At 48.9% G+C, this 25,900-nt stretch overlaps 1 protein-coding gene across 1 annotated transcript in view; it reads left to right on the top strand.

Moving 5' to 3' along the window:
* The first annotated feature begins 2,903 nt into the window (after positions 1 to 2,903).
* Positions 2,904 to 25,900, top strand: part of C3 (complement C3) — a 36,815-nt gene continuing 13,818 nt past the window's right edge. The window contains exons 1-24 of the mRNA XM_055430023.1: positions 2,904 to 3,046; positions 3,849 to 4,041; positions 4,987 to 5,149; positions 5,241 to 5,311; positions 7,409 to 7,503; positions 7,607 to 7,689; positions 7,784 to 7,874; positions 7,989 to 8,091; positions 8,219 to 8,345; positions 8,839 to 8,954; positions 9,055 to 9,201; positions 10,070 to 10,279; positions 10,399 to 10,605; positions 12,002 to 12,160; positions 12,703 to 12,832; positions 13,113 to 13,184; positions 13,333 to 13,530; positions 16,050 to 16,161; positions 16,444 to 16,529; positions 20,416 to 20,558; positions 20,657 to 20,869; positions 24,459 to 24,525; positions 24,626 to 24,712; positions 25,469 to 25,672. Of these exons, the coding sequence (XP_055285998.1) occupies positions 2,973 to 3,046; positions 3,849 to 4,041; positions 4,987 to 5,149; positions 5,241 to 5,311; positions 7,409 to 7,503; positions 7,607 to 7,689; positions 7,784 to 7,874; positions 7,989 to 8,091; positions 8,219 to 8,345; positions 8,839 to 8,954; positions 9,055 to 9,201; positions 10,070 to 10,279; positions 10,399 to 10,605; positions 12,002 to 12,160; positions 12,703 to 12,832; positions 13,113 to 13,184; positions 13,333 to 13,530; positions 16,050 to 16,161; positions 16,444 to 16,529; positions 20,416 to 20,558; positions 20,657 to 20,869; positions 24,459 to 24,525; positions 24,626 to 24,712; positions 25,469 to 25,672 (3,151 nt within the window). The 5' untranslated portion in view covers positions 2,904 to 2,972. The remainder of the gene's footprint in view (positions 3,047 to 3,848; positions 4,042 to 4,986; positions 5,150 to 5,240; positions 5,312 to 7,408; positions 7,504 to 7,606; positions 7,690 to 7,783; positions 7,875 to 7,988; positions 8,092 to 8,218; positions 8,346 to 8,838; positions 8,955 to 9,054; positions 9,202 to 10,069; positions 10,280 to 10,398; positions 10,606 to 12,001; positions 12,161 to 12,702; positions 12,833 to 13,112; positions 13,185 to 13,332; positions 13,531 to 16,049; positions 16,162 to 16,443; positions 16,530 to 20,415; positions 20,559 to 20,656; positions 20,870 to 24,458; positions 24,526 to 24,625; positions 24,713 to 25,468; positions 25,673 to 25,900) is intronic.

The following is a 25,900-nucleotide window of genomic DNA, read 5'->3' as shown; positions in this document are numbered from 1 at the left end:
CATATCCTGTAGGTTTTAAGACTTTGTATTTTTGTTATCTTTCTGTAACGATGCTGTTTTTAAATGCCATGTACTCAGTGAGTGATATAAACACATTGTAAATTTCAGTTTTCTAATAAAAAATTTATTTTTAAAGTTTAACTTAAAAATCAATTAATAAAATAAAATTAATTCATTTAAAAAAATTCCTCTTGTTTCCTTCTCTCCCAGGAGACCTTGGTTCACTTTCACCTCCATCCCTCTGGTCACCTCCTGGATGTCATGGGTAGGACCCTTCTCAGACCTCCATCACTGTGGCATGAGCCTTCCCTCCAAGCCCAGGACTTCAAGGCATCTGTGTGTACTCAGTCGCTCAGTGTCCGACTCTTTGCTACCCCATGGACTGTAACCCACCAGGCTCCCTGTCCGTGGGAGTCTCCAGTCAAGAATACGGGAGTGGACAGCCATGCCCTCCTCCAGGGAATCGAGCTCATGTCTCTCGCAGCATCTGGGTTCTTTTAATTGTCAAAACAGCAGGAACTGGGACCTCCCTGGTGGTCCAGTGGCTAAAACTCTGCGCTTTGAATGCAAGGGGGGCAGTTTCGATCCCTGGTCGGGAGAACTAAGATCCCACCTGCCTGCTGCATGGTGTGGCCGAAATAAAAACATTAAAAACAAAGCAGCAGGAACTGCCATCAATCCCATTGTTCAGATGGACCAACTGAGGCTCTGAGGGATGGGCAGGCAACCTCGCAAGGAGGAGCGCGAGGACAGCAGGAATTCCTTCTCAAATTCTTGATTCCTTGACAAATCACAGAGCCCTAAGGCTTAAGTCTATAATGGAACCAGGAAACGGGGTGAATATTTTGGCGGGTGGACAGGGGAGAAAGATAAAGAAAGTATTGGGGAGTGGAGGATCCTAGCAGGTGACCCCATCTCGGTTTCAGAAGTTGGACCCCAGTTCTGTAGAGTAAGCAAGTGTTTGCCTCCCCCTCCTCCTCCTCTTCCAAAGAAAGTGTGTCGCAATCAGATCAGACAGAGGCCAGGTTTGTTCTGTTTCTCCATGCCTCCCCCTACTCGGGCCTGGCCAGGAAAGTAGCGTGGTTTACAGGAAATCAGAGTGAGGTCCCTGTTAACCCCTTCAAGGAGGCTTTGGAAAATAGCCCTCTGGGCTTCTGAATCCTCCATCTCTTCAGGGTTCTAGATCCCCCATCCTCCCTACACCTGGCATCACATTCCCCCCATCCCCCAGAGGCTCAACTTACAACCAAATTAAATTGACATTGAGGCAAAAATCCAGTTTGGAAAATGTGCCCTTAAGTGGGGCGGTAGGCCGGGGGCAGGGTGGGGGGCGGGGAGGGAATGAGGAAATTGGCAATTTTGTGCAAGACTGGTGAATATGCAAATCGATGTAACGATGGAGGGGAATTTAGCGATATCTAGCAAGGTTACTGTTAACACATAGCCTTTGATCAGAATTATCTTTTCTCATTTAGTAGGAACCCTTTGAAGTTGCTTGCTGTTATAACCTCTTTACAGGAGGAAACTGAGGCTCAAGTGGTTATCAGTAATTTCCCCAAGGTTTACCAGTGAATAATCATGAGAACTGGGCAATAACTGGGCAATAATGCAGATTACTGTCTGGAGGGAGCATGGTTTTGTAACAGTAGGAAGTCTGTCTGTCCATCAGTAGGTGACTGGTTACTTTCACTGCCTGTAAGAACAAGGAAGCTTTCTGTGCTCTGAAAATGAAACAATCTCTATGGTATATTGTTTATGAAAAAGCAAGGTGTAACCTAGGGAGACCAGGAAGAAGAGTGTGTAGAGCTTTCTGATATTTGTTTTTGAAACGTGTGAATGTTCGTAAACGCATAATATGCCTCTGGAGAGAAACATGAGACTTGGTTACATGGTCATGTCTGAGACCCTGATGGCTAGCAACAAGAGCAGGAGAAAGGTTACCTTTTAGATATTGAACCATATGACTATGTTACCAATTCATATGCAACAAGTTAAATACAATTTTTAATAATAATAATATCCCAAGAAGATGTTTTTAAATTTATTTTTTAATTGGAGGATAATTGCTTTACAATGTTGTGTTGGTTTCTGCCATACATAAATATGAATCAGTCATAGGTATACACATGTCCCATCCCTCTTGAACCTCCCTCCCCTAAGAAGGCGTTGATGTAACACAAAAACTAGCCATGGGACTTTCCTCACTTGTGACTTTTTAAAACTGCATAGCCACTCAGGTCTCTTGACAAGAGTAGGTGAAGAGAATTCCAGGCTCTCCTGGCCCTAGAAAACACTCTCACGTGGATAGTGAACTCCTACATATACTTCAAAGCCCAGTTGAAATGTCCCCCTCCTCCAAGAAACCTTCCCTGACTCTCCAAGAAGCTGAATCCTTCTCCACTGGAGAAAACACTTCGTGGGACTAGGAGCATTGATGCTGGACTCTGTCCCTGGCTCTCAGCCCCATGCCAACATGGAAGATTCTGGAAGTGGGACATGAGATGCTAGCACAGAGATGGGTTCACAGGAAGAGTCTGGTGAATAAATGCATGCTTAAAAATAGACTGAGGGCCAGGCCCAGATACCTGGAGTTGGGGGAGAGGAGTGGCTCTCTGCCCTCTGCTTTCATCTACTACCAAGTGGATGTAACAGGGAAAGGTCCCTGATCACCAGCTGGCCGTGACCCTGAGGGAGGCCCGAGCAGGAGGTTGTTGTGTCCCTGTAGTTGAAGAACATGGCCCCGGGTTACTTATGCCAGGCATGCTGGCCCTACAGATTGAAAAACTTAGGAAACAGTATTGAGAAATCTGGGGCAGTCCCAGGGAGGGGGGAGGCTGAGGGGAGTGAGGGCTGGTCGGAGGAGGGAGGAAGGCAGGCTCCAGATAAAAGGCAGCCTCCAGCAACCTCAGCTCACTCTCCCCCGCCCTCTCCCTCGTCCCTCCATCCCTCCATCCCTCCACTGCCCCAGCGCCATGCAGCCCACCTCAGGTCCCAGCCTGCTGCTGCTGCTTCTAGCCAGTCTCCCCATGGCCCTGGGGAACCCCATGTGAGTAGCTACAGCCTGACCCCCAAAAGGCTGCTTCAGAGATAGGAGTGTGCATTTGTGGTACGCGGCCCTGCCTGTGTAGGGCGTGTGCGCTGTGATGAGTGCTTCTGCAGGAGAGGTGATTAGGCGTCCTGGACATTTGACTGCATAGATTCTGGGAGTTTGTAGTTTCAGGTTTTAAGGGTCTAGAGATTTTGTGTGGGTGTATGTGGCTGAGGGCCTGGATCTGGGTCTGGGGGTACCACAGGGTTAGGGAGAAGTTTGAGGTGTTCTGGGCCGCCCTGGTGGCTCAGCGGGTAAGGAATCCATCTGCAATGCAGGAGACACAGGAGACGTGGGTTTGATTCCTGGGTCAGGAAGATCCCCTGGAGGAGGGCACCGGCAACCCACTCCGGTATTCTTGCCTGGAGAATCCCATGAACAGAGGAGCCTGGCCGGCTACGATCTAGAGGGTAGCAAAGAGTCGGACACAATTGAAGCCACTTAGCACATAGCACATATGGTGTTCCAGGGTTGGGTGTTTAGAGACTTAGGGTGTTTAAAGATTTAGGGATTAGAGCTCCTGGAATAAGTGGGTTCAGTGGTGAGTTTGGAAGTCTAGAGTCTTGAAAGAGTTGGCACCTCTCACTTCGGTGTTCAGGAGTTGATGGGATGTGAAGCACCGTCCCCGCCCCCAGCTGTCTGCCAGTCACCGGATCCCCTGTGAGACCAGGGACTGGGGCAGAGCGCTCACCCTGGGGAAGGGCTGGCATCTCCGGCTTCCGGGGATAACAGCTCCACACCCCATGTTCCCCTCCGGCAGGTATTCCATGATCACCCCCAACATCCTGCGTCTGGAGAGCGAGGAGACTGTGGTGCTGGAGGCCCACGGAGGACAAGGGAATATTCAGGTCTCGGTCACCGTCCACGACTTCCCGGCCAAGAAACAAGTGCTGTCAAACGAAAACACCCAGCTGAACAGCGACAACGGCTACCTGAGCACAGTCACCATCAAGGTGGGCGCGCCAGGGAGCCCAATCCTGCTGATGCCGCACCAGCTCTGCGAGTCCTCCATGCAGCTGAGCCCCTCCTCCCTCTCCGAGCCTCACCCACGCTGCCTGAGCCCCTCCCTCTCTGAGTCCCCCCGCCCCCATCTGAGCCCTCCCCTTTCTGAGCCCCCCCCACTTCTTCATCCAGTGCTTTCTCTGAACTGTCTCCACCTTCTTTTTTTATTTTAAATTAATTAATTTATTTTAATTGGAGGACAATTACTTTACAATATTGTGATGGTTTTTGCCATACATCAACATGAATCGGCCACGGGTATACATGTGTCCCCCCCATCCTAAAAACCGCTTCCGCATTGTTCCCCATCTTATCTCTCTGGGTTGTCCCAAAACTCTGGCTTTGGGTTCCCGGCTTAAAAAAAAACAAACTTTTAATTTGTACCGAAGCATAATTGATTAGCAACGTTGCAGTTATTTCAGGTGTACAGTCAAGTGATTCAGTGATACATATACATATATCTATTCTTTTTCAGATTCTTGCCCCATTTAGGCTGTTACATAATATTGAGCAGAGGTCCCTATACTATACAGTAGCCCCCTGATCTCTCTTTAGCCTGCCTCCTTCCAAGCCCTAGGATCTCTGAGTCCTTTCCCACTTCTGAGCCCCGGCCCTCCAAGCCCCTCCCCGTCTAAACCCTCCTCTTCCTTCAGTGGCCCTTCCATCTGAGTCTTCTCTTTGAGTCCCTTCCCCTTCTGACCCCTCCCTCCTCTGAGCCGCCCGTCTTACTCCCCCTGCCCATCCCTCCCTCTGACCCCCACCCCCTTTCTTACCCTTCCCCCATCTCAGTACCCCGTTACTCCCCAAATCCGGGCAAACGAGAATTGATGGGCAGGCTTTGTTGTGAAGAGGGGCAGGTGGAGCAGACCCCTAATGATCTCTTGGTTCATGCCCAGATCCCGGCCAGCAAAGAGTTAAAATCAGACAGGGGGCACAAGTTCGTGACTATCGCCGCGACCTTCGGGAATGTCCAGGTGGAGAAGGTGGTGCTGATCAGCCTTCAGAGCGGGTACATCTTCATCCAGACAGACAAGACCATCTACACCCCAGGCTCCCCGGGTAAGGGACGGGGAGGGGTGGCTGGAGAGGGCGGGCTGGGGGAGGGGCAGAGTCTCACCCAACTCTCTTTTTCACTCCCACCACCTCTTAGTCTACTATCGGGTCTTCACTGTTGACCACAAGCTGCTGCCCGTGGGCCAGACGATTATCATCAGCATCGAGGTACCAGCCAACCGGGGCCCCAGACCTACCCGGGGCTGAGACTAAGGGAGAGACAAAGAGATCAAGACGGAGAAACAGCCACCCACGGAGACGCAAAGTCAAAGAGAGGCATATAGAGAGGTCGGGAGAGGGGACGGGGACCCAGGGAGACCACGAGGGGCGACGCTTGCTTGCGCCTGAGGATTCTAGCTCCAGATAGACGCCCGGTCACTGTGTGACTCTGGACAGATCACTTCACCTTTCCGAGTCTGTTTCTTCATCCCAAAGATTAGGATGATGACAAACACTAATTCTCTAGTGCCGCCAGAGGGCGCTCGTGAGCACTTGAGTCAGGCTCAGCCCCTCCTCAGCCCCCAGCCCTCCAGGGCTCCCACTTCCCTGAGAACAAAATTTCAAGTCCTCCTGCAGCCCACGAGACTCTGCAAGACCTACCCCATCCCCTCCCTGCCCTCGCTTCTTCCCTCTCTTCTCCTCGGCTCACTCTACTCCAGCCACACACCAGTCTCCTCAGGCACAACTCTGCCCCTGGGCCTTTGCATGGGCTATTCCTCCTACCCAGAAAAGCCTCTTCCTGGAAATCTCCACACAGACCGCTCCCCTACCTCCTTCAAGTCTTTGTTCCAGTGTCCCAGTTTTACAGTGAGATCTCACTGAGTGCCCTGTAAAATTGCAACACCCCCCTCCTTCTGGCATCTTGTAAATTGGATCTATACATTTTATTAATTGCACCTTCCCCTAACCTCCACTGAACATAAATTCCAAATGGAGATGAAGGGATTTTCTGTTGAAAATGCTTGGCGGGTAGTAGGATAAATAAAAACTTCCTGGAAGGAGGGAGGGAAGAAGAGGGGAGAGATGGGGAGGGAACCATACATGTAGAAGGAAGGGAGAAAGAAGGGAGGAAGACTGGGGTATGTCCTCCTCTGGGGATCTTCCTGCGTATTTCTTGAGTTTACACAGAGCTAACAAGGACCAGGTCCTGAAGGCTGTGAGCTGGCTTTAGAGATTTTGGGGTCTACAGGGAACAGGACACACATCCGCCCTAAAGACACAGTGCTCAACTCCCAGCAAATGTCACCCCTTACCAACAGAAGCATGTTATCCATAGTGACCCCAATTTCCAAGAGAAGCTAGAAAATCAGATTTCTCTGTGATGTCTCCTGATGTTTAACGGTTGGCAATGCAGGAAATCACAAGTGTATGAGGTCGAGCCGTGCAACTTGCTATGTCAAAAAGGCAAATGTGGGCAGTTATGTGTGGTGTATGTATGTGCTAATCAAATGCTTAGCACAGGGTCCTGCATCACAATGGATGACTGCTGCTGCTGCTGCTGCTAAGTCGCTTCAGTCGTGTCCGACTCTGTGCGACCCCATAGACCTTAGCCCAACAGGCTCCCCCGTCCCTGGGATTTTCCAGGCAAGAACACAGGAGTGTGTTGCCATTTCCTTCTCCAATGCATGAAAGTGAAAAGTGAAAATGAAGTCGCTCAGTTGTGTCCGACTCTTAGCGACCCCATGGACTGCAGCCCACCAGGCTCCTCCGTCCATGGGATTTTCCAGGCAAGAGTACTGGAGTGGGGTGTCATTGCCTTCTCTGACAATGGATGACACATGCTAGTTACTATCATTTTTAACATTTATTTATTAGGTTGTGTCGCGTCTTAACCACGGTATGTGGAATCTAGCTCTATGACCAGGGATCGAATGTGCGATCCCTGCATTGGAAGTGTGGAGTCTTAGCCACTGGACCACCACCAGGGAAGTCCCAAATGCTAGTTATTATTTGTTTTTGGAGAGACACAGATCATCATCAGCTCTCGCCTATATTAACATGTCCCAAACCAGTGACATAGGAGTAATAATTATCTATTTCTAGACGTGCGCATTGAGCACAGAGAGGCTGAGTCACTTGCCTAAGGTCACACAGCTTGTAATGGGTTCAGTGGGGATTTGAACCCAAGCTGACTGGCTCAGGGGCACGTTCTTCACTACTGCTCCTGTGGACCTAACACAGAGAGAATGTCCAGACACAGACAGGGAGGGGCGAGTCAAGAGGCAAACCTCATATCTGAAGAGCCATTTCTCTCTCTCCCCACAGACCCCCGATGGCATCCCCATCAGGGAGGACTCCCAGTCTTCTCAAAACCAGTTTGGCATCTTGGCCTTGTCCTGGAACATTCCAGAGCTGGTGAAGTATGTCAGGCCCTCCAGGAGGGGGTTTGGGGCTCCCCTACTCTAGGAGAGGGAGTGGGGGGCTGCCAGGTCTGTCCAGATCATCAGCCTACCTTCCCCACAGCATGGGGGTGTGGAAGATCAAAGCCCGCTATGAAGATTCTCCGCAGCAGGTCTTCTCCGCTGAGTTTGAGGTGAAGGAATATGGTAAGAGGACCAGGGAGCTGGGGTTAGGGGGAGGGGGGAGTGCATCATGCTGGGCCCAATGCTGGTCCCCCACCAATATGATCTGTCCCCCCAGTGCTTCCCAGTTTTGAAGTCCAGCTAGAGCCTGAAGAGAAATTCTACTACATTGATGACCCAGATGGCCTGAAGATCAACATCATTGCCAGGTGAGGGGCAGGGGGAGGGGCCAAGTGGGGGGAGGGGCTCAACCGAGGCCAAAGCTAGTTTGGAGGAAGATTCATCTGCAGAGGCAAGAATCTGAGACTGTCCCTGCATCGCAGGTTCTTGTATGGGGAGCATGTGGATGGAACAGCTTTCGTCATCTTTGGGGTCCAAGATGGTGACCGGAGAATTTCATTGACTGACTCCCTCACCCGTGTTCCGGTACCTAACAGAGGCCCTGTCTGGTCTCCACTCTAAACACCCTTCCTGTCTCCTGTTGTCTGAGCCCATGCCCTGGGCTCTCCCCTCAGGTCCCCGCTCCGCCATGAACCCTTACTGTCTCCCCCAGATCAACGATGGTAATGGGGAGGCCATACTGAGACGTCAGGTTTTGCTGAATGGAGTACGGCCCTCTCGAGCTGATGCCCTGGTGGGCAAGTCCATATATGTGTCCGCCACTGTCATCTTGCAATCAGGTGAGGCCCAGTCTGGGGGCGGAGGCCCAGAATGAAAGGGGGATCCAGTCTGACGGGGGAGGTCCGGTCTGAGGGGGGAGACCCAGAATGAAGCTTGGGATCCAGTTTTGAAGGGGGAGGTGCAGTCTGAGGGAGAAAGCCAAGAATGAAGGGGGCAGGATCCAGTCTGACAAGGGAGGTCTGGTCTGAGAGAGGAAGCCCAGAATGAAGGGGGGGTCCAGGCTGGCAGGGGAGGTCCAGTCTGAGGGAGGAGGCCAAGAATGAAGGCAGGGTCTAGTCTGACAGGGAAGAACCACTCTGGGGCATAAGACCCAGTGCAAGAAGGGAGACTCACTCTGAGGGTGGATGTTCAGAATGAAGGTTGAATCAGGTCGATGGGGGAGATACAGTCTAAGGACAGAGGCCCAGCACGAAGGCAGAGTGCAATCTGACGGGGGAAGCCTGGTCCTGAGGGGTGGCCCAGGAGCCCACCCTCATGGCTGACCCCCCTCAGGCAGCGACATGGTGGAGGCAGAGCGCACCGGGATCCCCATTGTGACTTCCCCCTACCAGATCCATTTCACCAAGACCCCCAAGTTCTTCAAACCTGCCATGCCCTTCGACCTCATGGTGAGACCATGGGCAGGACTGCACCCCTCGACACTGCTCCTGAGCACGATCACACCTCTGGGTCCGCCTGAATGCCCTCCACCTGCCCCTGTACCCACAGGTGTACGTGACGAACCCCGACGGCTCCCCCGCCCGCCACATCCCGGTGGTGACCCAGGGCAGCAATGTGCAGTCCTTGACCCAGGATGATGGCGTAGCCAAGCTAAGCATCAACACACAAAACAAGCGGGATCCCCTGACCATCACTGTGAGTTCTGGGCCAGCCTCAGGAGACTTAATTTTGTAGAGCATCCTGTCCTGGGCATAGAGTGGGTTCCTTTCATTTGCATAAAGGGATGTGCCATCCACAGAGATGTTTTCATTTGCATAGACGGGCTCTTTTTATGTGTTCATTTATTTGATTGAAGTAAAATTGACTTACAATGTTGCATTAATTACTGCTGTACAGCAAAGTGATTCAGTTAGACATATACATATTTACATTCTTTTTCATATTTTTTTCCATAACAATTTATCACAGGATATTGAATAGAGTTCCCTGTGCTGTACTGTAGGGCCTTGTTTACCCATTCTACATATAATAGCTTGCATGCACAGATGTGTTCTCATCTGCACAGCAGGGTCCTACCTTCTAGATGGCCTCTGCCCAGATGTCTTTTTATTTTAAATTATTTATGTACTCCTTTGCGGTGGCACCGGGTCCTCGTTGCTGTCTGCCGCTATCTCTCGTTGTGGAGCTTGGACTCCTCACTGAGGTGGCGTCTTTGCTGCAGACCACAGGCTCTAGGGCGCATAGGCTCAGTAGTTGTGACACACAGGCTTAGTTGCTCCGCAGCAGGTGAAATCTTCCCGGACCAGCGATCAGACCCATGTTCCCTACATTGGCAGGCAGATTCTTATCCACTGTTCCGACAAGGAAGTCCCTGCCTAGACATCTTATATGGACACTTGTGATGGCATTGGGTCCACCTGGATCATTCGGTCTCCTCCCCCATCTCCTTAAGATCCTTAACTTAACCTGGTCTGCAAAGTCTTCCTCACATAAAATACCCTGGTCTCAGGGGTATGGATTCAGATGTCTCTGGGCATCATGGCCTCCATCTTTCCCTGACTAGGTACGCACAAAGAAGGACAATATCCCCGAGGGGCGACAGGCCTCCAGGACCATGCAGGCCCTGCCCTACAACACCCAGGGAAACTCCAATAACTACCTGCACCTCTCCGTGCCCCGCGTGGAGCTCAAGCCTGGGGAGACGCTCAACGTCAACTTCCACCTGCGCACAGACCCCGGCCAGCAAGCCAGGATCCGCTACTACACCTACATGGTCCATTGCTTTCCAGAACTCCCAGATCCCTGGGGGCCCTCATCCATCCCGGATGCCCCCCGACTCCCACCCAGTCTCCCACTCACCGTCCTGATCCTTACACCGAACTGTCCCCACAGATCATGAACAAGGGGAAGCTGCTGAAGGTGGGGCGCCAGGACAGGGAGCCCAGCCAGGACCTGGTGGTGCTGCCCCTGACCATCACCGCGGACTTCATCCCGTCCTTCCGCCTGGTGGCCTACTACACGCTGATCAACGCCAACGGCCAGAGGGAGGTGGTGGCTGACTCCGTGTGGGTGGACGTCAAGGACTCCTGCATGGGCACGGTAAGCTCCCCGGAACCTCTCTGTGCCCATCTGGGGGCCCTCCACCTGGCTGTCCCTGTCTGGCGCCTCAGGCTCTGTCTCTCTCCAACCTTTTGAGTCCATGCCTCTCCCCCATTTCAGAGTTCCTGCCTCTCCTCCTTTTCCATCTCATTCTTTCTACTGTCTCTTTCAGCCTCAGTTTCTTCATCTCTCTTTTCTTGATACGGACCATTTTTTAAAGCCTTCATTGAATTTGTTACAATATTACTTCTGTTTTGTGGTTTTGGTTTTTTGGCTGGGAGGCAGGTGGGATCTTAGCACCCCAACCAGGGATCGAACCTGTACTCCCTGGATTGGAAGGTGAAGTCCTAACTACTGGACCACCAGGAAAGTTCCCGTAGTGGCTTCTTTTTCTTCCAGTTTTATTGAAATGTAATTTACACACAGTACTCAGTTTAAGGTGTAGAGCATAATGATTTAACCTAGGTGCATAATGATTTAACCTAGGTACATCATAAGTGATCACCACAATAAGTTGAGTGAATACTGATCATCTCATAGAGATATGAGATTAAAGAAATAGAAAAGAAAAACCTTTCCCCTTGTGGTGAGAATTCAGGGTTTCCTCTAACGGCCTTCCTATATAATGGCACAGCAGGGTTGCTTACATATATTTATTATGTTGTACAATACACCCCTGGTACTTATAAATGAAAGTTTGTTTTTAACCACCTTCACTCAATTCCCCCTCCCTTTACCACACATATGATCTCTTTTTCTATGAGCATGTTTGTTTGAAGTATAATTGACCTATGGTGGTGGTTACTGACTAAGTCATGTCTGACTCTTTGCAACGCCATAGACTGTAGTCTGCCAGGCTCCTCTGTCCATGGAATTCTCCAGGCAAGGATACTGGAGTGGGTTGCCATTTCCTTCTCCAGGGGACCTTCCCAACCCAGGGATCAAACCTGGGTCTCCTGCATTGCAGGCGGATGCTTTACCGACTGATCTACAGGGAAGTGCCTAACTGACCTATGCAACTATGTTAGCTCCTGGTGTATGACATTTCTGCTGTCCAGATATCAATATGTGATTCGATATTTCTGTGTTTCAAAATGCTCACCATGATGAGTCCTGTTAGTGACCATGTGTCACCATACAAAGATCCTGTGTGGCATTGACTGTCCCCTTCACACTGTGTATCTGGTCCCTTTGACTCATCTGTTTCATAAGGGGAGGCTTGCACCCAGTATGTCTCTTGCTCCTGATTCTCTCTCTTTTCTTGATTTTCTGCCTGATGCCAGTTTGGCTTGCATCTTCCCCTCCCCTTTCAGTCCTGCTCAAGACCTCCTCTGTCTTGGGCTTCTTGGGGTCTTACAGGGCTGACTTTCCCCTCCAACCTGCTCCCCTCCCATAGCTGGTGGTGAAAAGTGGTGGGAAGGAAGAGAAACACTATCGACCCGGGCAACAGATAACCCTGAAGATCGAGGCTGACCAAGGGGCCCGAGTGGGGCTGGTGGCTGTGGACAAGGGCGTGTTTGTGCTGAACAAGAAGAATAAATTGTCCCAGCGTAAGGTATGCCCCAGAGTCGCTGAGGTTGGTTCAGAGATGGCTTTGGGTTGAGGTGGGAATGATGCTTGTTGTCGTTCAGTCACTCAGTCCTGTCCAACTCTTTTTCGACCCCATGGACTGTAGCCCACCAGGCTTCTCTGTCCAGGACATTTCCCAGGCAAGAGTACTGGAGTGGGTTGCCATTTCCTTCTCCAGGGGACCTTCCCCGCCCAGGGATGGGACCTGCGTCTCCTGCACTGGCAGGCGGATTCTTTACCACTGAGCGAATGGTGCTGGAGAGGAGCAGAGGGTGGAGCACAGAGGTCTGAGCGGATGTAGACACGGGGATGGGTTGAAGCCAAGTTGAGAATGAGAATGTGGGTGGACAAAGGTCCACGTTGGAGATGGTGCTGGGAATGGACACGGTCCAGAGTCCAGCTCTGGATCGTCCATTGTGGCCTGCCGGCTGCGGGAGCACGCTAAGGATGGATGGGGTGGGGCTGGATGGACAAGTTGGCCAGAGGGTGGCTGCACTTCTGACCCTCTGCCTCCACTCCACCCCGCAGATCTGGGACGTGGTGGAGAAAGCGGACATTGGCTGCACCCCAGGCAGTGGAAGAGACTATGCCGGCGTCTTCACCGATGCAGGACTCGCCCTCAAGACCAACCAGGGCCCGGAGACCCAGCAGAGGGCAGGTGAGGACGCAGGGAGAGGCAGGGCACGCGAGAAGCAGGGCCTCCATCCCCCAGATACTGAGAGCAGGCTAAGGACGGGGCTCTGGGCTGCAGGTCGGAGTGTTGAAGGCACGCCTCCACCACCATCTCGCAGATCACTTCTTTCTGAGCCTCGGTATGGGCCGCAATAACACTCCAACGTCACGGCGGGGGTGGGGGTTGGGGGGGTGGCTGTGGGGAGGAAACTAAGGACACATAGTAGGTGCCTAGCCCATCTGGTTCCCCTTCCACCTGCCTTTAGATCCGCAGTGCCCGCAACCAGCCGCCCGCCGACGCCGCTCCGTGCAGCTCATGGAGAAGAGGATGGACAAAGGTGTGCGCCCTCCGCTGGTCCCCACCCATTCTGGATCCCAGCTAGAGAGGGAAGGGGAGGGTCTGACCGTGGGGAAATTCTCCCTGGGCTGTGTTCGAGGCCGCAGCTGAGGGCGCGCGGGACGTGGGGGGGATCTGTGTTCCCATAGTGGGTCAGTACAGCAGCGATCTGCGCAAGTGCTGCGAAGACGGCATGCGGGACAACCCCATGAAGTTCCCGTGCCAGCGCCGGGCCCAGTTCATCCTGCAGGGCGACGCGTGCGTCAAGGCCTTCCTGGACTGCTGCGAGTACATCGCTCGGCTGCGGCAGCAGCACAGCCGCGACGGCGACCTGGAGCTGGCCAGGAGTGAGTCCTGCGGCGGGGGGGCGGGGCCTGTCCGAGGTGGGAGGAGGAGCCAATCCGAAGAGGGTAGAGCCAATCCGCTCAAGGGGGCGGAGTCCAGTCTAGAGGGAGGCGGTGCCTGTCTGAAGGAAGAGGCGGTCCCTATCCCGCGAGTCCGAGGTGGGCGGGAGGCCTGTCCAGAGAGGGAGGAAGACGTACCTGCCTGAGGAAGGAGGAGATCTCCAGTGGGCGAAGGACGTCCTGTCTGAGGGGGATGCGGGTCTGTCGCAGGTGGAAGAAAGAGCCTGTCTGAGGGAAGAAGGACCTAGTCTAGTGGAGAAGACTCCTTACCTGAGGGCAAGGAAATTTCCTGCCTGGGTGGATTGGCCCGGCCCTGGCCCCAGACACTCTGAAGTTTGATTTTACCAGTGCCCAGGACACCCCTCCCTCCCATGGTCTGAGGGAACGTTCTAGAAGATAGAGCTGGTCACACTAGTCCCATCACTCTGAAGTTTGGGACTTACCAGTGCCCAGGGCGCACATGGTCTGAGGGAACGTTCTAGAAGATAGAGCTGCTCACACTAGTTGCCAGTAGGAAGACCTGAGATGGGTTCTAAGCTTACCTTTACCAAAGGAAACTAATTCATGTTGCCTTCTTAAGAGACTGGCTCAACCTTTGTCTTAAAAGACTGGCTCAACCTTTGCCCAGTCAATGTTCGATCATTCATGCATTCCCTCGGTTCTGGATAGGACATGTACACAGTCAAAATTCTACATCTCAGGCCACATCAGTCTTAAGCAAAGCCAGGGCTTCTCTTAGAAGCCCCCTTTAAGCAAAATCAGAATGGTCTCACCACAAAGTGGCCTTTACAGAACTGACAAGAGTCTCCACTGCCATCTGTTGAGAGACAGAGGAGCCCGGTGTGGCCTGATCCCACCATTATTCAGATTTTAAAATTTTTTGGTTATGCCTTGTGGCATGCAGAATCTTAGTTCCCTGATCAGGGATTGAACCTGTGCCCCCTGCAGTGGAACTTCAGGACCTTAACCACTGGACCACCAAGGAAGTCCCTTTCCTTTTCTGTTTTTTAAAAACATCTTTTAATATGTCTTAATTAGAGGACTTTTGTGCCAGAATGGGCTTTGTTGAAACTGAATTACCTCTCAAAAGCAGCCATTGCCAAAGTCAAATATTTCTGAATTCCTTTAGCTAGAAAACTAGCAACCCTTTCAACCCTCTACCCCGCCAAAAACATGATTCCCAACATACATGAGCACAGAATTCTACCTTCAGTCTCTTTGCAAATTATAATGACTAGGCATGCTACTCTCTGCTCCAGTCACCCAAGACTTTTCTTTCCCAAAGAAGAAATTTAGACAATGTGTGTATGATTTACACACACATGGATGACTTTTTTTCCCCCCAGCATTGTGTCATTTCTTTAGCCAACTTGGGGTGATACAGAGGGTTGATTAAGAGTTAGTATCCCAAAGGCACTTTGATAGATTATTCCAGAGTATTGGGCTTCCCTTGTGGCTCAGCTGGTAAAGAATCTGCCTACAATGCGGGAGACCTGGGTTCGATCCCGGGGTTGGGAAGATCCCCTGGAGAAGGGAAAGGCTACCCACTTCAGTATTCTGGCCTGGAGAATTCCATGGACTATACAGTCCATGGGGTCGCAAAGAGTCGGACATGACTGAGCGACATTCATTTTCTTCACTTTTATGAGTGGATTTAAGTATCTATGGAATTCCACCTACTTTGTGGTTAGGCAGAAAAGTGAACGTGTTAATCACTAAGAGTCTGACTCTTTGTGACTCCATGGCTGTAGCCCACCAGGTTCCTCTGTCTATGGGATTTCCCAGGCAAGAATACTGGAGTGGTAGCCATTTCCTCCTCCAGGGAATCTTCCCGACCTAGGGATAGAAGCTGTAACTCCTGCATTGACAGACAGATTCTTTACCATCTGAACCACCAGGGAAGCCCCAAAACCAAATTAAAATCTGTTCATCATTTTTTGAGGAAAGCCCAACCAGGACTGAACTCTATTCTAGCCCAGCTGTATGTACTTGCTGATGGGGTGAAGATGACTTTTAAAGGCCACTGTCTCTTTGGTAATCTCCATCAAGTCCAGGGAATCTCTCAGCTAGCCCCATTGTTTTCAGGATAGACTTAACCATCACATGGTTAACATAACATAGCAGGCATGGGCCAATGATGCTTTTAGAGGCTCATTCATGCAAATGTTTTCATTCTCTTGAAAATCAAAGAAGGGGGGAAAAATCAACCCAATGCAGTGTGGCTTATTTTCACCTTTATATCAACATGGTTGTAAAATATGACTTTTAATATTTTTTTTTTAATGGAGAAAGGAGCCTCTAGGGGCAAATATGCCTAGGATCCCTGGAAGTGATCATGTGACCTTGGGTATGTCCATGCTAGGAATCCCTCTAGGAATTATAAAGATAAATATCTAAAAGGGACAGTGGAGGGAGCAGGAGGGGGGATTCAGTCTGTTTTAACCCCCCATCCCCACCCACAGGTGACCTGGATGATGAAATAATCCCCGAGGAGGACATCATTTCCCGAAGTCACTTCCCCGAGAGCTGGTTGTGGACCATCATTGATGACCTTAAACAAGCAGACAAAAATGGGTAAGGCTGGAATGTCCCCACTTCAACCTATCCGCAGGCCAGCTTCTATGATCACCCCGGATTGGACACTGCATTTGCATGCACCTCAAACCCCCTTCTTTTGTGGAATCATGGTGGAAGCACACAACCCAGCCTAGAAAAATCGAGTTGGGGCTACCTAAATGTACCCACCTCCAGCCCCCTTCCAATCCTGTCCCTTGGGGCCCCTCCCTACCTGCTCTCTCCCTGCACCCTGCTAGATGTCTTCTCCTAATGCCCCCCTCCAACTTCTCCCTGGACCAGAATCTCCACGAAGCTCATGAATGTGTTTTTGAAAGACTCCATCACCACTTGGGAGATTCTGGCCGTGAGCTTGTCGGACAAGAAAGGTGAGAGATGGTGGTCTGGTCCTCGGAGGCCAGGAATCCCCTGAGCATTTTCTCATTCCATCCTGACAGATCTTTTGTTTCCTGGTGGCTGACACTTTGCCCCAGTTACTAGAGAGGGATTAGAGTGCAGAATGTGAGTGACATTGTGATTTGGTAAATAGACTTTATTTTTAGTGCAGTTTTAGTTCAGAGCAAAATTGAGAGGATGGTGCAGAGACTTCCTATGTACGATTTTCCCCACCACATACACAGCCTCCCTCACCATCAGCATTGTAACAATTGATGAATACATCGTTATCTTTGCTAGTTCTTAGCTGACATTAGGGCTCACTCTCGGTGTCATAGTGTTTCTGTGGGTTTGAACAAATGTATAAAAACACATAGGTTTCCCAGGTGGCACAATAGTAAAGAATCTGCCTGCCAAGGCAGGAGGTGCAAGAAAGGCAGGTTCAATCCCTGGATCAGGAAGATCCTCTGGAGTAAGAAATGGCAACTTGCTCCAGTATTATTGCCTGGAAAATTTCATGGATGGGCTACAGTCCATGAGGTCGTAAAGATTTGGACATGACTGAGCGATTGAGCACACACATGCATAAAGACATATCCACTGTATCATATAGAATTATTTGCTATATGATATATTATTCTATAATATCATATAGAATAATTTGCAGTAAGAACTTGGTAGGGGTGATATTGCCATGATAGTGACTAAAGCAGTTAAGAAAAAATAAAAGAGGAAGTGGGATGAAGTGAGTGAAACATCAGTGGGTAGGCTGTGAAACAACAAAAAGGTGTATGCATACCCTCCCCCGCCACTGCCACCAAGGGCTGCGTGTGAGACCCTGACAAACCCTAGTCAAGTATGAATGATTTAGAGCTGGTCTGGGAGTGGGGCAAGGAAAGTGAGTGCAAAATTAAGTGGGTGCCAAAAAACTCAGTCATCAAGATAAATTGTATTTTCATGCAATAGTTTTTAAAAAAATAAAAATGAATGTCCCCCCCAAAAAAATCCATGATGTACAAAATACCCAGATTTTAAATAAAGACCAGCACTGTGTTGAGCCCTGTTGGAGCTTGAGGCCAAAGGAAAGATGTATTTCATATACATATTTTCTGTCCATTTTAAAGGTTATTTTTTTTCCCTAGAGTATTAAAGTAGTTGAAAAATTATTAAAAACACTAAAAAAAAAGATGTATTAAAACTCACATCATTACCTGTATTTCATTTATACCACACCCAGTTACTCTAGTATAAGTTTGTTTAGTTATAATTTATCATAAATTATACTTCAGTGTCATTTTACTTTCCTGGCTTCAAGACTTTTTTCTGATAATTTCTCTTGAACAAGTGATGACGGCAGATGAAATCATATACACAAGGCACATAGTTTTCCTTCTGCCTAGGACTCCAAAGCCACTCAGCACAGTTCTAGTTTGGGGTCCCCATCCCTGTTTCAAATCAGGGCATCTTCATATTTGCCTGTTGTACATTTCTGTATACCAAGGTTCTGTTTGAGGTTTCCTTTACCTAAAAAATGTTCCTGTAGCTTGAAAAAGAAAAAATGTTAAAAACTACCGTTAGACCCTTGCCCCCTAAGCATGTTCCCTGGACTAGTTGCAATCTAGTAAAGGAGCTTTACCTGGGAGTTTGTTAGACATTCAGTATCTTTTTTTTTTTAACTTTTTTATTTTATATGGAAGTACAGCCAATGAAGTGTTGTGATAGTTTCAGGTGGGCAGTGAAGAGACTCAACCATACATATCCATGTATCCATTCTCCCCCAAACTCCCCTCCCATCTAGACTGCCACATAACATTGAACAGAGTTCCCTGTGCTATACAGTAGGGCCTTATTTGTCGTCCATTTAAAATATAGCAGTATGTATAAGACATTTAGGCTTCTCTTATAGCTCAGTCAGTAAAGAATCTGCCTGCAATGCAGGAGACCTGGGTTTGATCCCTGGGTTGGGAAGATCTCCTGGAGAAGGAAATGGAAACCCACTCCAGTATTCTTGCCTGGAGAATCCCATGGATAGAGGAGCCTGGCAGGCTACAATCCATGGGGTCGCAAGAGTCGGACATGACTTAGTGACTAAACCATCACCATAAGACATTCAAAAATCTTGTACTCCTGACCTGCTGAGTCAGACGTGTATTTTGTTACATTATTTCTGGGAGATTTGTATGGCCGTGAATGTTAGGAAACTTCTTCCCTCCACCATCATTTCTCAACCTCCTCACTGATGTGATTCTGGGCTGGGTCACTCTATGTGGCAATAGACTGTCCCATGCAATATAAGATGTTGATAATCTTCATGGCCTCTATCTGCTAGATTCCAGTAGCAACCCATTCCGCTAGTTGTGCCATTCAAAATGTCCCAGGGGAGCCGTGCAGAATCCCTGTGGTTTTTACATCTTGCCTATGACATCTCCTCAACATCATTAACTCACTGAATGCTCACAGCTACCCTATGAGATTGGTACTATAAATGAGAACACTGAAGCCAGGGAAAGAAGGTGACTTTTCCAGGGTCACCAGTGAATGAAACTTTTAGGAATCCAAGCTTCAGAATAAGGATTATAGCCTTGTAACCAATAGAACGGGGCTTCCTGGGTGGCGCTAGTAGTAAAGAACCCGCCTGCCAATGTAGGAGACATAAGAGATGCGGGTTCAATCCCTGGGTCATGAAGATCCCCTGGAGGAGGAAATGGCAACCCACTCCAGTACGGACAGAGGAGCCTGGTGGGCTACGGTCTGGAGTGTTGCAGAGTCAGACACAACTGAAGCAACTTAGCATGCATGCAACCAATAGAACTTGAAAATTTTAGACTTAAGAGCTCTTACAGGGTAAAAAAAGAGTATCATTAAAAGCAGGGCGCTTCCCAAGCCCAAGTCCCTGAGTCCAAATCCCACATCTTTCTCTAGGCAGCTGTGTGGCCTTAATCAAGTTACTCAGCCTCTTGATGCTCATCCATAAAATGGGCACAACCAAAAGAGTAACTACTCAAAGTGTTGGGATTTTGTAATAGTTATAATAGTACCAGACACATTGTACATGTTCAGTGAGCGTGAACTATTATTTTTATTATTGGAGTTGAGCATATTTTAGGGGTCAAAGAGTAACTGCCTTTTGGGGATGTGTAGATGCCTCCTTAAATGACACAAATCAGGTATCAGAAGTCAGTTCTTTTTTAAAAGATATTTCTTTTTATTTATTTGACTGCACTGGCTTTTAGCTGTGTTGTGTGAAATCTAGTTCCTTGACCAGGGATCAAACCTGGGCCCCCTGCATTGGAAACCCAGAGTCTCAGCCACTGGACCATCAGGGAAGTTCCTTTTTTAAAAATTGAATTATGGTTGATTCACAGTGTTGTGTTAGTTTCTAGCTTAGTCATTTCTTTTTAAGAGATTTTCTTTTGGTCCACACCATGCGACTTGCAGGATCTTAGTTCCTTGACCAGGGATCAACCCCCCTCACCTCCCACCCCCTGCCACGATGTTACATCCATGTGTGTGTGCTTAGTGGCTCAGTCATGTCCAATTCTGAGACCCCATGGACTGTAGCCCGCCAGGCTCCTCTGTCCACAGGATTTCCCAGGCAAGAATCCTGGAGTGGGTTGCCATTCCCTTCTCCAAGGGAATCTTCCTGACCAAGAGATCGCACCCAGGTCTCCTGTGTTGCAGGCAGATTCTTTACTATCTGAGCCACCAGGAAAGCCCCCATATTATGTCTATGGGTTTCTGCAAAGACCTTGGGTTAGCTCCCGCGGTCAAGTGTAAGCACTGAGACATTGGTAGGGGCAAGAATTTGGACCCAGTCCACCCTGCCCAGCCCCCTAACCCCACTCCTGACACTGTGTGTTCTGTTTCCACTCTGGGCAGGGATCTGTGTGGCTGACCCCTATGAGGTCACTGTGATGCAGGATTTCTTTATCGACCTGCGTCTCCCCTACTCGGTGGTGCGCAATGAGCAAGTGGAGATCCGAGCCATCCTCTACAACTACCGGGAGGCAGAAAAGCTCAAGGTGCGTCCCTGGTGCAACAGAGGCATGGAGGGTGCGGGGACTTGGGGGAGCAAGTCTGTGGCATGTTCTCCTGATCCCATACTCTCTCTCCCCGGCAGGTGAGGGTGGAATTGCTCTACAATCCAGCCTTCTGTAGCCTGGCCACTGCCAAGAAGCGCCACCAGCAGACTATAACGATCCCAGCCAGGTCCTCGGTGGCGGTGCCTTACGTCATTGTGCCCCTGAAGGTCGGCCTCCACGAGGTGGAGGTCAAGGCGGCTGTCTACAACCACTTCATCAGTGATGGTGTCAAGAAGACCCTGAAGGTCGTGGTGAGTCCTTGGGGCACCTGCTGCCCCTTGTCCTTCAGCAGAGGCTCCTGTTCTCCCTGTGCAGTCAACCCAACTGGGAGACCCAGACCCACCACAGGAGATTCAGGAGTTCTGGAGGTTTAGAAGGAGGGCCAGGATTAGAGTGAGTCAAGTGAGGCATTATTCTTGGGCACAGAATCTTTAGCAGACACCCGAAAACTCAGAGATCAATAATATTTTTTCATTAAAATATATTTTAATATCAAATATGACATCTTGTAACATTTTAGCACAGGAGTTTTCTTCTGACTTTAAAAATCTTGGGGGCAGTTTCCTGGTGGTCCAGTGATTAGGACTCAGTATTTTCACTGCTGTGGCCCTGGGTTTGATCCCTGGTCACGGAACTAAGATATCATAAGCCACACAGCACAGCCAAATAAATAAAATTTTAAGATCTTGAGAAAATATATTTCACAGAGCAAATATTACAAAGGAATAATATACAACTGCAAGAACTAGGACAGTTCTTTTTTACCTATGATTCTTACCCTTAAAATATGTATTGACACACAACAAAAAAGAAGACCCATGGGGGAAAAAAACTCAACCCAGAAAAAAAGAAATAGGCATTAACAGTCATATTTCTGTTACTGTTTCCTATAGTGTTCCTATGATTCTTACCCTTAAATTATGTATTGACACACAACAAAAAAGAAGACCCATGGGGGAAAAAAACTCAACCCAGAAAAAAAGAAATAGGCATTAACAGTCGTATTTCTGTTACTGTTTCCTATAGTGTTGAACATTTTCAAATATAATAGACAAAATCATCAACCAAAATGAAAGGATTTTAGCATCTTTCATGAATACTTTAAAGCAAAACAGAAGATAAGATAAAAAATATTTTAATGCAATATTTTAAGAAAATTCATTCCAAAAACCCCTGCAATATACAAAATATCAAAATTTTAGAGATAAATTTGATGGTGTCAAACCACGTCATATTGATGCCCAAAGCAAAAGAAAACTGAGTTGGGCCTGTGTATATTTTTTATCGGTTATTTTTTCTCAAAAAGCATTACAGTAGTTGAAAAAATATTGAAACATTGAAAACCAAATGTATCAAAACTGACAATGAGATTTCACATTGAAATGTTTTATTTATACCCAGATCATAATTTATTATAATTTTTCTTTCCTGGCTTTAATGGAAGCAAACATATTTTTTCAACTACTTTAATGTGCTGGAATAAATCTAACCATTAAAACAATATATTTAAAAAATTACATGAAAATGTGTATACATAGGTGCACACATTTTTCCTCTTGCTGTGAATTTCAACATGACTCGACACAGGCACTGGTGGGAAGACACCAGTAGTGTGCTGGAGCCTGTGTCACCCAGCTCCCGAGATCCAGTATGTCTACCACTTCCCAAGTCTGTACTCACTCACAGTGGTAGCCTGAAATCCATCATGGTGGAGACATTTACACCAAGGAAACTGGCAGCACTGCAAATCAAGAGCTTTTCTTCCTAGAGAGCTGGATGTTACATACTGATGAATACAACACAGGAAGGAACTCAGTCTGCAAAGGAAAAGATGGGAATCACTCCAGGCAAAAGGAGCATGGGTTCTGTGAAGGCAAAAGCAGCCATTGTCCTCCATGGAGGCTTATGTGCATATACACATGAGAGCTTGTGTTGGGCCTTTGACAGGGAGGCCTGGCGTGCTGTGATTCATGGGGTCGCAAAGAGTTGGACACGACTGAGCGACTGAACTGAACTGAACTGAATTTTAATTGAGCACTGTCTGCTAGGCACTGTGTTAAGTACTTATGTACATTCTTTCATTTATTTTTTCTCTTTCCTTTATTATTTATTCTTGCTTACTGGCTCAAAAATTTTCTTTTACTTTTAAATTATTTGTTTAAATTTTTTATTTTATTTAGCCCATTAAGAGGCATTGGGTTAAAAACAGACTCTGGAGACAGACTATTACGTTCAAACCCAAATTCTGTTCTACTTGCTTTGTGACCTTGGGCAAGTTACTTTACCTGTCTGTTCCCCAGTTCCCCCATCTTTAATATTTATTTATTTGGCTTAGTTGTGGCACAGGGATCTTCTTCTCTAGTTGTGACACATGGCTCAGTAGTTGCAGCACACGGGCTTGGTTGCCCCATGGTATGTGGGATCTTAGTTCCTTTCAGTTCAGTTCAGTCGCTTAGTCGTGTCCGACTCTTTGCGACCCCATGAATCACAGCACGCCAGGCCTTCCTGTCCATCACCAACTCCCAGAGTTCACTCAAACTCATGTCCATAGAGTCGGTGATGCCATCCAGCCATCTCATTCTCTGCCGTCCCTGTCTCCTCCTACCCCAAATCCCTCCTAGCATCAGACTCTTTTCCAGTGAGTCAACTCGTCGCATGAGGTGGCCAAAGTATTGGAGTTTCAGCTTTAGCATAAGTCCTTCCAATGAACACCCAGGATTGATCTCTTTTAGAATGGACTGGTTAGGTCCTTTCAGTTCAGTTCAGTTCAGTTCAGTCGCTCAGTCGTGTCCAACTCTCCGCAACCCCATGAATCACAGCACGCCAGGCCTCCCTCTCCCAGAGTTCACTCAAACTCATGTCCACAGAGTCGGTGATGCCATCCAGCCATCTCATTCTCTGTCGTCCCCTTCTCCTCCCACCCCCAACCTTTCCCAGCATCAGACTATTTTCCAGTGAGTCAACTCGTCTCATGAGGTGGCCAAAGTATTGCAGTTTCAGCTTTAGCATCAGTCCTTCCAATGAACACCCAGGATCGATCTCCTTTAGAATGGACTGGTTGGATCTCCTTGCAGTACAAGGGACTCTCAAGAGTCTTCTCCAACACCACAGTTCAAAAGCATCAATTCTTCGGCGATCAGCTTTCTTCACAGTCCAACTCTCACATCCATACATGACCACGGGAAAGACCATAGCCTTGACTAGACGGACCTTTGTTGGCAAAGTAATGTCTCTGCTTTTTAATATACTATCAAGGTTGGTCATAACTTTCCTTCCAAGGAGTAAGCGTCATTTAATTTCATGGCTGCAATCAGCATCTGCAGTGATTTTGGAGCCCAAAAAAATAAAGTCTGACACTGTTTCCACTGTTTTTCCATTTCCCATGAAGTGATGGGACCAGATACCAGGGATCAAACCCATTACCCTGCACTGCAAGGCAGATTCTTAACCACTGGACCATGAGGAAGTCCCTCCCCCATCTGTAAAATGGAAGTGATAAAAGCGGTACCCACTCCAGTGGGTTGTTGTAAAGATTAAATGAATTAACCAAAGGAGGGCAATCATCTAGGCACATAGAAAGATTTCTAAAGGTCTTGTTACTTCTTTATTAATTTATAATTGTATTATGAACTTGCACAATAGGCATGAGGTATGATTTATATTATCTCCTTATAAAGAAGGAAGATGAGGCACAGAGAGGTTAAGTAACTGACCTCCAGTCACACAGCTAAGATCAGGTGGAGGCCTTCATGCCTTATGCTACAGTAATCCCCAGAACATGACCAGCTGTCTGTCTGTCGTCTTATTCATGCAACTCCCCCTGCCCCTAACACCATCCAGCCAGAAGGAATAAGAGTCAACAAAACTGTGGCCATTCGCACACTGAATCCAGAACATCTGGGTCAAGGTGAGTCAGCCACAGGAGAGGGAGTGAGGCCTGGGTGGTGGTGATGCAGGTTGGGGTGGGAGGGAGCTGGCACCATCGGTGTCTCCCATTCACCCCGCAGGGGGAGTGCAGCGAGAGGAAGTCCCAGCTGCAGATCTTAGTGATCAAGTCCCAGACACCGAGTCAGAGACTAAGATCCTCCTGCAAGGTGAGATGCCCTTGGACCCCAACCCCAGGAGACCCAGAACAGTGTTGGGAGGAGAGTCATGATTTGGGAGCCCAGTTCCATCTACTCTCACCCCAGGGGTATTTAACCACTGTGTCTCCTGCCTCCTCTTCAGCTAGGACCCCTCCTCAAACCACTTCATAGAAGGCTCCAGGCAGTACTAGTTCAGCAAACAGCTTTTACTGATAAAGAGGTTTACATGAGCAATATAGTTCAAGAGCAGAAATTCTGGATCTAATTGTCTCAGATGGAGAACTGGGGCAAGACGGAGCTAGAAAGACACCTTGCATCTTGACAGATGTAAAGTTTGAGGAGGAGACCCTTGGTTTCCTCTTCTGTGATAGGAACGAATTAATTCCTAAGGGATTATTATTATTATCTAAGTAGTTATTAGTATTAATATCTAAGGGTTGTTGAGAGGATTAAATGAGATACTATATGGTATTCTCTTAGAACAGAGCCTGGGGAATAGTGTGAAGCCTGATAAAAGTATTCATGACTGTTGTTACCGCTGGTGGAACCAGAGGAGCCAGGGCCCAGAGTTCCCCTGTGAAACACAAGCCCACCCCACCCCCACCCCCCACAAATGCAAAACCCCCTCCAGCCATTCAGCCATGAAGCATCTCCATCATTCACAAGCCCCCAGCTGTCCCTGACCCCTTTGGCCCTAGCTGGTTAGAGCCTGAAGAGTCTGGAAGCAGCCGTGGACTTAAGGGCCATCCTCCTGCCGGGTTGCAGGGACTCCGGTGGCCCAAATGACGGAGGACGCCATCGACGGAGAGCGGCTGAAGCACCTTATCCAAACTCCCTCGGGCTGTGGGGAGCAGAACATGATTTCTATGACGCCCACGGTCATCGCTGTGCACTACCTGGACAACACCGAGCAGTGGGAGAAGTTCGGTTTGGAGAAGCGGCAGCAGGCCCTGGAGATCATCAGAAAGGGTGAGCGTCCTACCGGTCCCTCTGAGCCTGCTGCACCCCTGAACCCCGCCCCTCTGAGCCTGCTCCACCCCTGAGCCCGCCCCTCTGAGCCCACTTCATGCCTGAGCCCCGCCCCTCTGTCCTTGCTCCGCCCCTGAGCCCCGCCCCACTGAGCCTGCTCCACCCGAGCCCCGCCCCTCTGAGCCGGCTTCATTCCTGAGCCCCGCCCCTCTGAGCCCGCTCCACTCC

The sequence above is a fragment of the Moschus berezovskii genome, chromosome 8, assembly GCF_049115385.1.
Source record: "Moschus berezovskii isolate FMDL1 chromosome 8, NW_MosBer_1.0, whole genome shotgun sequence".
Taxonomy (NCBI): domain Eukaryota; kingdom Metazoa; phylum Chordata; class Mammalia; order Artiodactyla; family Moschidae; genus Moschus; species Moschus berezovskii.
This window is presented reverse-complemented; position numbering and strand designations above follow the sequence as displayed.